Genomic DNA, 13,821 nt, shown 5'->3' with positions numbered 1-13,821 from the left:
CAGTGATCCAAAGATAGGTTAACATTTGACAATCAATGTAATTCACCATACTGACAAACTAAAAAAGAAAAACTATATGATCATGTCAATAGAGGCAGAACGGAATCATACAATATGTACTCTTTTTTGTCTGGTTTCTTTCACTGAGCACAGTTATTTTGAGATTCATCCATGTTGTTCAAGTATCAATACTTCATTGTTTTTTATTGCTGAGTAGCATTCCATTGTATAGAAATGTGACAATTTTTTATCCATTGTTGATGAAAATTTGAATTGTTTCTAGATTGGAAGTATTACAAGTAAAGCTATCAACAACATTCAATCCCAAATCTTAAAATGGACATAAGTTTTCATTTCTCTTGGGTAGATACCTAGGAGAGGAATGGCTGGATCATACTTTAACTTTTTTGAGAAGCTGCCAAACCCTTCTCCAAAGTTGTGGTATCTTTGTATATCTCCACTATTAGCGTGTGAGAGTTACTGTTACTTCACATCCTCAACAACAATGGGCAGTCTTTTTTTAAAAAAATTATTTATTTTTGGCTGTGTTGGGTCTTTGTTGCTGCATGCGGGCTTTCTCTAGTCGCGGCGAGCAGGGGCTACTCTTTGTGGCGGCGCGTGGGCTTCTCATTGCAGTGGCTTCTCTTTTTGCGGAGCACGGGCTCTCGGTGCACGGGCTTCAGTAGTAGTGGCTCATAGGCTCAATAGTTGTGGCTCGCGGGCTCTAGAGCACAGGCTCAGTAGTTGTGGCGCACGGGCTTAGTTGCTCCACGGCATGTGGGATCTTCCCGGACCAGGGCTCGAACCCGTGTTCCCTGCATTGGCAGGCGGATTCTTAACCACTGCGCCACCAGGGAAGTCCCATGGGCAGTCTTTTTAATTCCAGCCATCCCATTAGATGTGTAGTGGTATCTCATTGTGACTTTAATTTGCATATCTCTAGTGACTAATGATGTTGAGCATCTCTTCATATGCTATTTGCTACCTGTTTATCTTTTTTTTTTTTTTTTTGGTAAAGTGTCTGTTTAGTAGATGGAGAAAGCACTTTGTAAAATTCAGTGTTCTTTTATGATTAAAAGAAAACCCTAGCAAACTAGAAATAGAAGCAAACTTCCTTAATCTGATAAAAGGTATCTATGACAAAAGCCTACAACCAAACATGATACTGAAAGCTTTCTCTTGAGATAGAGAACAAAACCAGGTTGACTGCTTTCATACTTCTGTTCAACATTGTACTGAAGAACTCTAACCTGTACAAAGGCCAAGAAAAATAAATAAAAATACATAGATCAGAAAGGAAGGAAATAAAGCTGTCATTATTCATAGACAAGATTGTATATGGAGAAATTTCAAAAGAATCCATAGATAACCTATTAGAGGTAATAACTGAATTTAGCAATGTCAATATACAAAAATCAATTAATTTTATTTCTATGCCAGCAGCAAACAATTAGAAAATGAAATTAAAATAGTACCATTTACAACAGCATAAAAATCAAATGCCTAGAATAGAGATATAGAAGATATGCAAGGCCTCTACATAGAAAACTATAAAACATTATTGAGAAAAATTTAAGCAGACTTAAATAAAAGAAAGGATACACATGGATTGGAGAACTCAATATTGTAAAGATGTAAATTATCCCCAACTTGATGTCTAGAATCAATGCAATCTAAATCAAAATGACAGTAAAGATTTTTTTAGGACATTAATGTGATGATTCTAAAATTTATATGGAAATTCAGTGTGGCCAAGAGTAGCCAAGATAAACATAGTACATAGCTGAAGGACTTATACTAGATAAGAAAAAAACCTGTTATAGAGTTACAGTAATTAAAGGTGGTATTTGAACAGCATAAAGAATCCGGAAGCAGACCTGCATATACATAGACATGATTTACAACAATGATAGCACTGCGGAGTAGCAGAAAAAGAACGCTCTTTCAATAAATGGTGCTGGGCAATTGGATATACATACTGAAAACAATAGATTTGGACATCTTCATACCATGCACACAAACAATTCCAAGTGAATCGTAGGTCTAGATGTGAAAGGTAAAATAATACAGTTATTAGAAGAAATTATTTTGGGATAGGCAAAGATTTCTTAAATAGGACAGACATTATACACTAACTATAAGGGAAAATATTGATATAATGGCCTACAGTAAAATCAAGAGCTTCTCTTCATTAGCACGCCATTAAGAGAATGTAAAGGAAAGTCACAGACGGAGGGAAGACATTTACTTTACCTATAGCCAACGGATGGATACATTTCTAGAATGTTTTCAAGAACTCCAAAGAAAAGAAAAACCCAATAGAAAAAAATGGGTAAAAAACGGGAACAGTCACTTCTCCAAAGAGAATATCCTAAAAGTCGGCCAACACATGAAAAAGTGCTCCATCTTTTTGATCAAAGGACGATGCAAATTAAAACCCTGATGAGCTAAAAGTGTTGGTGAGGATGTAGAGCAACTGGAATGATCATACATTGCTTGTAAGGAAGTAAAATTGGCACGCTCACTTTGGAGAACTAGTGGTATCAACTGAGCTGATCATAAACACACTCTATGACCCAGCAATTCTCCTAGGTATAGACCCAAGGAATTATACATACATGTCCCAAAAGACATGAACAAGAATAGTCATAAAAGCTTTTAGTCATAGTACCTCAAGACAGGAAATAATCCAGATGTCCTTCAATAGTATAATGGATAAACTAATTGTGGTACATTAGAACAAAGAATGCTATGCCATTTTACGGCAATGAAAATGAACTAATCACTGATACATGAAACATGAAGTTAAATCTCTCAAACATGAGAGAAAAAAGTCTGAGAGAAAAAAGTTCATATTGTATGATTCCAATTTATATAAAGTTCAAAACAGACTAAAGTAATTAATGATATTAGAAGTCAGGATAGCCGTAGTGTTTACCTTTGCAGAGAAGGGGGATAATGCCCAGGAAGGGACAAGACAAGGGCTTCTGGGATGCTGGTGTTTACCACGGGGTCTGAGAAGTGATTCCATAGGTGGTGGTTTCTTTGTGAATATTCATTAAGCTGTACAATTATGATTTATTTTCTGAATATATATTAAGCTTCGATTTAAAAGTATTAAAGAAAAAGAGGGAGTACTAAATCAAAAGATGGGAGGAAGAAAGAGAGGTCCAGCTGTGGGTTTGAGAGCAGCAGGGACTCTAGAGGCCCACCAGGGAGGTGGTAATACCCCTAAAAGAAAAAGCAGTGGAGTGAGTGAGGATCTTGGAACGAAGTTTCCAGCCTCAGCAATGATTCCCCAAGCCCAGAGGTAGTCCCGGATTAGTGCATACTAACAAAACCAAAGGAACACATGGGCTGAGACAGTGGAGCTCTCACCTGTCTGGATGGATGACCCATGAGCTGAGTACCTCTCCCCTCCCTCACCCAGACTCCCATCATCACATCACCTTTTTCTACTGAGAAAGGTCCAAAACTTGAAATAAGGAGGAATAGCATTTGTGCCAGTAATGGCTGGAGTTTAACTTTCCAACAGCCTGGCAGAATGGGGGCTTGGGTTAAGTTTTAGGAAATAAAGTAAGATCTCTTCCTCCTTCTCCCCCCCACCACCATCCTTTCTTCTCATAGTTTCTTCCCAATCATCACCCTAGAGGCACTGGGAGAATGACCAAAGCAATCTATTTGATATACTTAAGAGTGGCCTTGTGGGTATAACCCAGGATTTACTATATCCCCCTAGAATTTGCTCTTATGTACTAAAATGAACATATGTCAGGAGCTCTCGTCCCCAAAGACCTCTGTTATAAAATTCACTAGACCTTTCTGTACTTTGTCAGTCTTTCTGGAATATTTTTTGCCAGAGTGTTGGTCTTTTTGCATGGAGTTGTCCATCTTAGCAAAGTTCTGTGATATATTCCACGTGTTTGATGAAAAACTTGACTGCGTGTTCTTCTAAGCACCTGAAACAGCAAAATACAGCATTTGTAGGGATCACTTCACAATCTTGGTAAGTATGTTGATTGGGTTCTGTTGTATCTGCAGGATAAACTGAGAAATCTTGTGGATAGAGGCTGAGATTTACCAAGTTCCACGACCCCAAATCCCCAATACATTGCACTGCTTGTAGTAGGAACTCTGTAAGTAGTCTCTGTTGATGTTGCTTACAGAGCTCCTGTAGGCTTGAATTTTATAAATTTATTTCTACTGAGATAATTTACATACAATATAATTCATCGGTTCAAAGTGTACAGTTTTAAGTTTTGGCAAGTGTTTACAATTGTGTAAAATACCACAACAATTAAGATACAAATATATCCATCCTCCGCCTCCCCAAAGCTCCCTATGTCTCTTTGCAGTCAATACCCTCCTAACCCTGGCATCTGGAAACCACTGCTTTTCTTTCTGTCACAATAGTTGCCTTTTCTAGAATGTCATATATGTGTAATCATACAGTATGTATACTGTTTTGTGTCTATTTTTTTTCACTTAACACAATGCTTTTGAGATTCTCCCATGTGGTAGCATGTATCAATAATTTGTTCCAGTTGCTACACATTCTCACCAACACATTTGGTAAGTCTTACTAATTTTAGGCATTCCAGTGATTGTATAGTGGTATCTCATTGTCATTTTAATTTGTATATTTTCATGTGCTTATCTGCCATTTGTTTACCTCCTTTGGTTAAGTGTCTGTTCAAATCTTGACTATTTTTTAAACAATTGGGTTATCTCACTATTGAGTTATAGAAGTTCTTAATATATTCTGGATACAAGCCCTTTATCATATATGTGTTTTAGAAATATCTGCTCCCAGTCTGAGCCTTGCCTTTTCATTTTCTTGACAGTGTCTTTTAAGCAGAAGTTTTCATCTTGATCAGGTCGAATTTATCGATTTTTTTTTATGGTTTGTGATTCTTTTTTGTCTTGTCTAAGAAATCTTTGCCTAACTCAAGGTCACAAATATTTTCTCCTATGTTTTCTTCTAGAAGTTTTATGCTTTTAGCTATTATGCTTAGGTCTAAGATTCATTCTGAATTAAATTTTATATTTGGCATGAGATATAGGTCAGGTTTGTTTTATTGCATTTAAATATTCAGTTGTTCTAGCACCATCTGTTGAAAAGAATATCCTTTTCTCTATTGAATTATTTTGGCATAGTCATCAAAAGTCCAAGAATTCTGTTCTTTTAAACTATATGTATACCCTTATACCAACAGTGCACTATCTTGGCTTTATAAGTTTTGAAATCAAGGTAGTTGCAACTTTGCTCTTCATTTTCAAAATTATTTTGACTATACTAGTTCTTTTTAAAGTTATTACTATATAAGTTTCAGGAGTACAGAATTGTAATTTGACATCTGTGTACACTACAAAATGATCACCACCACAGGTCTAGTTACCATCCATCACCATACAGTCGATGCCCTTCACACATTTCACCCACCCCCCCCCAACACACTTCCCCTCTGGGAACCATTGGTACTAGCCCTTATAAGCTCTTTCGAATTACCATGCAATTTATACAACTAGCAGATCAATTTCTACCAAAAAACCTCTTTGGATTTGAATTGGGATTGCACTGAACCTATAAAACAATTTAGAGAATTAATATCTTAACTTTGTCGAGTGTTATGATCCATTAATGTGGTATATTTCTCCAATTATTTTCAACATTAAGTATGACGATGTTAATTGTAGGTTTTCTTTTTTATTTATTTATTTTTAAATTTTTTTTGTGGTACGCGGGCCTACTCACTGTTGTGGCCTCTCCCGCTGTGGAGCACAGGCTCCGGATGCGCAGGCTCAGCGGCCATGGCCCACGGGCCCAGCCGCTCAGCGGCATGTGGGATTTTCCCGGACCGGAACACGAACCCACGTCCCCTGCATCGGCAGGAGGACTCTCAACCACTGCGCCACCAGGGAAGCCCTGTAGGTTTTCTTATAAAAGCATTTTATCACTTCTAATTCTAGTTTCTTCAGAGTTTTTAACAGGAACAGGTGTTGAATTTTATCAAATACTTTTTCTGCATCTATGGAAATGATCATATTATTATTATTTTTGAGTATTCTAATGGGATTATATTGATTGATTTTCAAATGTTAAAGCAACCTAGTATTTCTGGAATAAATGCTACTTGATCATGATATACTATCAATTTTGTATATTGCTGAATTCAGGGCAGGCGGACTCTCAACCACTGCGCCACCAGGGAAGCCCAGTGGGAAGGTTTTTTAATGACAAACTCCATTTGCTTGTTAGATATAGGGTCTTCAGATTATCTATGTCTTCTTGAGTGAGCTTTGGTAATTTGTGTCTTTCAAGGAAGATTTTCCATTTCATCTCTGTCGTGTAATTTATGGGCATTAAGTTGTTCATAATAGTCCCTTATTATCCTTTATGTCTGTAAGTTCTGTAGTAATATCCCTCCTTCATTTCTGATATTGGTAATTTGCATCTTATATCTTTTTGTTAAGACTGGCTAGAGGTTTATGGATCTTTTCAAAAGAAAACAGCAAGGGGTTTCATTGAGTTTTTTCCCATTTCTGTTTTCTATTTCATTTATGTCTACTATTACCATTATTATTTCCTTCTTTCTATTTACTTTAGGCTTCATTTGCTCTTCCTTTTCTAGCTTTTTAAGGTGGGAGCTTAAATCATGGAATTTAGACCTTTCTTCTTTCTTAATATAAGCATTTAATACTGTGAATTTTCCTTTAATCCCTGTTTTAACAGCATCTCATGTATGTTGAAATGTTGTGCCTTCATTTTCTTCCTAAACTAGCTTCTATTTTCTTATTTTTTATTTTTATATATATATATATATATATATATATATATATTTTTTTTTTTTTTTTTTTTTTTTTTTTTCGGTACGCGGGCCTCTCACTGTTGTGGCCTCTCCCGTTGCGGAGCACAGGCTCCGGACGCGCAGGCCCAGCGGCCATGGCTCACGGGCCCAGCCACTCCGCAGCATGTGGGATCTTCCTGGACTGGGGCACGAACCCATGTCCCCTGCATCGGCAGGTGGACTCTCAACCACTGCGCCACCAGGGAAGCCCCTTATAATATCTTTTGACATATGGTTTATTTGGAAGACTGCTGTTTAATTTCCAAGTAGCTGGAGGGATTTTGAGTTTTTCTGTTGTTATTGGATGGAGGTTTTTTAAAATAAATGTCAATTAGGTCAAATTGGTTGATAATGTTGTTCAAGTCTTTTATATCCTTATTGATTTTCTCTTTATTCATTCTATCAATATGGAGAGAAAAGTGTTGAAATCTCCCACATTATATTATTGGGAATTTGTTTATTTCTTTTTTAAGTTTTGTCAGTTTTTGTTCCATGTATTTTAAAGCACTGTTTGGTGCATGCACATTTATAATTTTTACCTCTTCTTGGTGAATTGAACCCTTTATCACTGTGAAATGCCCCTCTTTATCCCTGGTAATATTCCTTGTTCTGAAGTCTATTTTTTCTGATATTAATACAGTCACTCCAGTTTTCTTTTGACTACTGTTAGCAAACTGTATCTTTTTGCATCCTTTTACTTTTAACCTATCCGTGTCTTTATATTTAAAGTTGGTTTCTTAAAGGTAACATATAGTTGAGTTGGATCTTGGTTTCTTAAAATCTGTTCTGGTTATCTCTTTTTTTTTTGAAGAAGAAGAAGGAGTTTATTAATTAATTTATTTATTTTTGCTGTGTTGGGTCTTCGTTTCTGTGCATGCACTTTCTCTAGTTGTGGCAAGTGGGGGCCACTCTTCATCACGGTGCGCGGGCCTCTCTTGTTGCGGAACACAGGCTCCAGACGCGCAGGCTCAGTAGTTGTGGCTCACGGGCCTAGTTGCTCCGCGGCATGTGGGATCCTCCCAGACCAGGGCTCGAACCCGTGTCCCCTGCATTAGCAGGCAGATTCTCAACCACTGCACCACCAGGGAAGCCCTGGTTATCTCTTTTTGATTGGAGTGTTTAAAATTTTTACATTTAATGTAAAAATTTATATGGTTGGATTTAAATCTACCATTCTCCTATTTGATCTTTGTTCCTTTTTTCCTTCATTCTTTTGGATTAAATGAGTATTCCTTATGATTCAATTTTACCTTCATTGCTGATTTATTAGCTATACCTATTTTATTTTTAGCAGTTGCTTTAAGGTTTAGCGTTTACATCTTTATCACAGTAAAAAAAAAACACCACTTCACATATAATGTAAGAACTTTACAATAGTATACTTCCATTTCCCACATTCCATACTTTTGTTGAGATACATTTTAGTTCTACATATATCATGAATCTCATGTTATTATTTTTTTTAAAGACTTGTTTTCATTTTATTCATTTTTTGGCTGCATTGAGTCTTTGTTGCTATGCGCGGGCTTTCTCTAGTTGTGGCAAACGGGGACTACTCTTTGTTGTGGTGCACGGGCTTCTTATTGCAGTGACTTCTCTTGTTGCAGAACTTGGGCTCTAGGCACGCAGGCTTCAGTAATGCAGCACACGGGCTCAGTAGTTGCAACATGTGGGTCCTAGAGTGCACGGGCTTCAGTAGTTGCGGTGTGGGGGCTCAATAGTTGTGGCACGCAGTCTCAGTAGTTGTGGCACATGGGCTTAGTTGCTCTGCAGCATGTGGGATCTTCCCAGACCAGGGGTCGAACTCATGTCCCCTGCATTGGCTGCCACCAGTGAAGTCCCTCGTGTTATTTTTCATTTAAATAGTCAATCATTTTTTAAGGAGATTAAAATAAGAAAAAATGTATTTTATATTTACCATTGTCAGTGTTCTTTAATTCTTTGGGTTTATCTAAGCTTCTGTCTGGTAGCATATTCCTTCTGTCTGCAGAACCTATTTTAACATTTCTTGTAGTGCAAGTCTTCTGATAATGCATTCTCTAGGTTTTTGTTTGCCTAAAATAATCTTTTATTCTTTCATTTTCTTAGTCATTTTTATTGGTAATAGAATTCTGTGTTGACAGTTTCCCTCCTCTCCCCAACTTTAAAATGTATTACTCCATTGTCTCCTAACTTGCATAGTTTATGATAAGTGATCCACTGTAATTCTTATTTTATGTCCTAATATATCTTTTTTACCCACTATTTTTAAGTTTTTCTGTTTATCACTTTTATTCAGAAATTTGATTTTGCATCATTTTATTATTTTCTTTATGTTTTTACTATTTTGGATTCATTGAAATTCCTGAATCTGCAGATTTATAGTTTTCATCAAATTTGGAAAATATTCAGCCATTATTTTTTCAAAAAATTTTGAGCCTTTTGCCACCCTGGTTTCTTTCCTGGAGCTACAAGTATATGTATATAGATTACTTAATATTGTCCCACAATTACTGAGATTCTGTTCTTGCCCCTCCCCACCCACTTTCATTTGGACAGTGTATATTGCCTTTAAGTTCAATGATCTTCTGTAGTTTCTAATCTGCTGTTAATCCCATCTATTATATTTTTATTTCAAATATTGCATTTCTCATCTCTAGAAGTTACATTTGGGTCCTTTTAAAAAATATTTTCCATTTCTATCTTCATTATGTTCATGTTTTCCTTTACATATTTGAGCATGTTTATAATACCTGCTTTAATGTCTTTTTCTACTAATTTTTAAAAATTTATTTATTTTTGGCTGCATTGGGTCTTCGTTGCTGCACACGGGCTTTCTCTAGTTGCGGTGAGCGGGGGCTACTCTTCATTGTGGTACGTGGACTTCTCATTGCGGTGGCTTCTCTTGTTACAAAGCACAGGCTCTAGGCGTGCAGGCTTCGGTAGTGGTGGCTCAAGGGCTCTAGAGCATAGGCTCAGTAGTTATGGTGCATGGGCTTAGTTGCTCCGCGGCATGTAGGATCTTCCTGGACCAGGGCTTGAACCCGTGTCCCCTGCATTGGCAGGCGGATTCTCAACCACTGTGCCACCAGGGAAGCCCCTTTTCTACTAATTTTATGATCTCTGTCATTTCTGGGACTGCTAATATTGACTGCTCTTTCTCTTGGATATGTGTCATATTTTCCTATATTTTTCATGTCCAGCAATTTTGTACTGGACGCCAGACATTGTGAGTTTTACACTGTTGGGTACTGGATTTTGAAGTATTTCTGTAGAGTGTTGCATTTTTTTTTTCTGGCACAATTTCCAGTAACTTACAGACCCATATGCTCCTTTCCAGCTTTTTAAGCTTTGTTATAGTGAATCCAGAGCAGCTTTTATTCTAGGAATAATTTATCTCCACTACTAAGACATGATATTTCTATAGACTCTGCCCAATCAATCCTCATCTGATACAGTGTCTCTCTATTCTGGTTTATGGGAACATGAAGTAGTCCCAGTTCTGTGTAAGGCCCAGAAATTGTTCCGCCTACTGCTTTCTGGTGGTTCTTTCCCCAGTCTTAGTTTCTTCTCATGCATGTGCCCATCATTCCTCAGCCAAAGACCTAAGGAGAACTCTCTTCCTATTTCTGAACTTTTTATGTGCAGGTCCCTCCTTTATGGTGTTCTACCCTGTAAATTCCAGCTGCTTTGGTCTCCCTGAACTCTGATTTCTATCTCCCCAGCTCAGAAACTGAGGTTTCCCTCACCCTGAACTGTGGCCTAGAAACTGCCCCCAGCACTAAGCTGGAGCAATTGTGGGGCTCACCTTGTTTTTCTTCTCTCAGGGATTACAGTACTGGGCTCCCTGTTGTTCAATGTCTAAAAACCATGTTTCCTATATTTCTCTGTTTTTTCAGTTGTTAACAGCAGGAACATGATTTAATTTTCATAGAAGTTAATCTTTCATGAACAGACTTGAGTTTTATTTTGCTCACCTTTTTTCCTAAGGAACTTACATCATTTATAAATACTAAGGAATGAAGGATTGAATAAATGATGTCATGCTCTACCAATCCTTTGCTCCTTCAGTATTTACTCTTCACTTTATTCTATCACCCTCACAGCAGCAATTCTCAATCATTTATGGTGGACAATCTATACTAAAAACTTACTATTTAATATAATTATTGGCAACACACTCAAAGAAATTAAGAAATCAAAACAACAGAAACAAGTCAATATCGATCACAGCACAATCACTACTCTAGTATAAGAATGTCTTTTAGGATCTATAAAAGCAGCCACTATTCACTTATCACGTCTCAGTGCAGTGTTGTTGTCTTAGTAATAACCATCTACTTCCCTAGCTGCAATAAAGCTGTTATTTTTTAAATGCATTAGTGTGCTAGAATTATGAGTAATTAGAAAAAGTTTAAGCTTCCTATTACAATGGTTATATGTACATATTGTCAAATTTTTGGAAAGATAAATTTAAAAGATTTTAAAAAACAATCCATATTCCTACCACCCAAAGACAACACTATTAATAATGTTTTCCAGCCTTGTTACTGCATACCTGTGAAGCCAGGATGAGAGAAGGTACAGCCCAGGTGTGAATGGAGCACTGTGCAGATGTGCCTCACTGGTGCACTTGCTTGTATAACTGTTCATGACAGGATGTCGTGGGCCTGGAATCTAAGAAAGAGCAATGAAGATATACTAACTTCCTAATCAACAGCATATGTTTAAGCAGTTCCCAGGTGAGGGCCAGTGCAGTGATCAAGAGTACCCAGTCCTCTGTTCAAGGTTAATAGTCCTGGGTTCTGCCACTTAATAGTTCTTATTTGGATGAGTCACTTGACCTTTTAAATCCATTTCCTCTTCCATAAAGGGAGATTGGTAATAGTACCTTCCTCTCAAGTTGCTTGTGAGGATCAAATACGATGATCCACAAGTAGTAGTTAATGCTGCCTAGCCTACAGTAGGCTTTTATTAATATTAGATTTTAATACATGCACGGGGATAATGTATTAACAGCTTAAAATAATAGCTGTCATTTCTTGAGCCCTTACACTCCTAAATGGCTTGTATAGAATACTTCACGCAACCCTTACAATAATCCAGTGAGGTATTATCCCCATTTTACAGATGAGAAAACTGAAATTCAGAGGGAGGGGTTAAGTGACTTACTCAAGGTCACACCAGAAGTAAGAGGTGGGATCAGGCTTTGAACCCAGGAAGTCTGACTTCTGCTTGCTCTGAACCACTATAATAACCTCTAAGGTAGCACACACTAAATGTTAACATGCTAAATGTTGACATTTACTATCCTTGAGTATGTATGGTTGTTTTTTAAAAAATTAGGACATTGCATAGAGTCCTATGCAATGTACTATGCAAATAGAGTCCTATGCAAATATTTAGGCTGTCTTGAATTTTCACAGGATGCTGGGGGTCCCCAGAACTCAGTTTGAAAATTCCTGAGGCAGTTCACTGTTGGGTAATTCTAACTGCTAGAAAGTTCCTGCGTGAATCAGCTCAGAGTAAGTCTCACTCCTCTTCCACCTTGGTGAGTTCTGAAATGCAGGTCATAGCTTGTAGTCTTTTGTGAAGCTTTTATGTGCATGTGTATGTGTGCTGGATCACAATATAAAATGCATTTCTTACCATGGGTCACAGTCAAAAAGTTTGAAAGCCACTGTTATATATGACTATTCTTCAGGTATTTGAAGGCAGCTGTCATAACCCACAACCTAAAGACTAATCCTCTTCTCCACAAGGGACCTCTTCAGCTTCTGCAATACCCTTGTAACATGGGGATTCCTCCCTTATACTGGGTACCATCCTCTGGCCCTGTCACCAGATTCATCTGGGCCTCTCCTCAAATTGCCTTTGGGATGACTTCCTTGACCACTCTCTCTTCGGAAGCACCACCTATCTCTCTCTAGTCCCTGACCCTGTCTTATTTTTCTCAAAGCACTTTTCACTACCCAACATCATATTTTATATGTAATATGTAAAATATTTTTTTATGATCTTCATCAATAAGATGTTCATCACTGAATCCCCAATCTGTTTCCTGGCACATAGCAGTTGCTCAATAAATATTTGTGGACTGAATGAATGGATGAATACTAGGAGTAGACACATTTTATCCATAATACATACATACATATAGATGTACTCATAATATTAAATACATATTAAATATTAAATTAATTATTTAATTAATTAAATTAAATTAATTAAAAATTAAATATTAAATACATAAATATTAAATACAACTCTTTCCATCAGGAGCTACATTCTAGAAAGATTTAACTCACAAAACTACAACTGTAGGCATGTTTTCATTCTACCATCTCTATGTTTTAAAAACCCCTTATTATTTATCTTATAGTATTATCACATATTTCATATATTTATGCATGTATTTTACTGTACAAGTATATCAATATATACTACCTCATGTATACTGTTACCTTTATGTGGAATTTTATGGGACTTGCATGAGTAGTTTTGACTATATGAGATTTTTATTGATTCAGTTACAATGCTATGGTGCATCTTGGAAGTATTTTACATTTTTCAAAGCAATCTTGGGTAAATAATCTATTTGATATTTTTCTGAAGCCGAGAAAGTGTGTCGGAGAGCTGGAATAAACTTCCGCTAGTGACCTCTAGATTCCAATCACAGCCTTTCGTTTCACAGATGGGTAAACTGAAGCCCCGAGCAGGGAAGGAGATGGAGTGGACCTGGGATTAGAATTTAGCTCTTTGTGGTCCACCTGCTGCCAGACGCCCCCAAACGTTTGTCCACTCGCCGGGGCTGAGGCAGGGGAGTCAGATGCCCACGCCCCTCACCGGAGCTCTATGAGGAAGGGATGCCCTGGTTATTATCACCACTTTTCAGGTGGGGACTCTGAGGGCACACCTCCAGGGAGGGGAACCTCCAACAGTGGCTTCTTCCGGCCCTCAGGGTACCACCTAGCTCGGCAGCGGAATTCCGCAC

The 13,821-nt window shown here is 37.5% G+C and overlaps 1 protein-coding gene across 1 annotated transcript in view; it reads right to left on the bottom strand.

Annotated features, from left to right (window-relative positions):
• The window catches only part of STPG1 (sperm tail PG-rich repeat containing 1), a gene marked incomplete at its 3' end in the record, with an annotated part of 40,912 nt that extends 36,992 nt beyond the window's left edge, over positions 1 to 3,920 (bottom strand). Inside the window, exon 1 of the mRNA XM_082833702.1 lies at positions 3,819 to 3,920. Coding sequence (XP_082689828.1) covers positions 3,819 to 3,891 — 73 coding nt within the window. The 5' untranslated portion in view covers positions 3,892 to 3,920. The remainder of the gene's footprint in view (positions 1 to 3,818) is intronic.
• Between the last annotated feature and the right edge of the window lie 9,901 nt (positions 3,921 to 13,821).

Source organism: Leucopleurus acutus, assembly GCF_964270905.1.
Source record: "Leucopleurus acutus genome assembly, chromosome: 2".
Classification (NCBI taxonomy): domain Eukaryota; kingdom Metazoa; phylum Chordata; class Mammalia; order Artiodactyla; family Delphinidae; genus Leucopleurus; species Leucopleurus acutus.
Note: the sequence above shows the minus strand (reverse complement) of the source record. Positions and strands in the feature narration are given on the sequence as shown.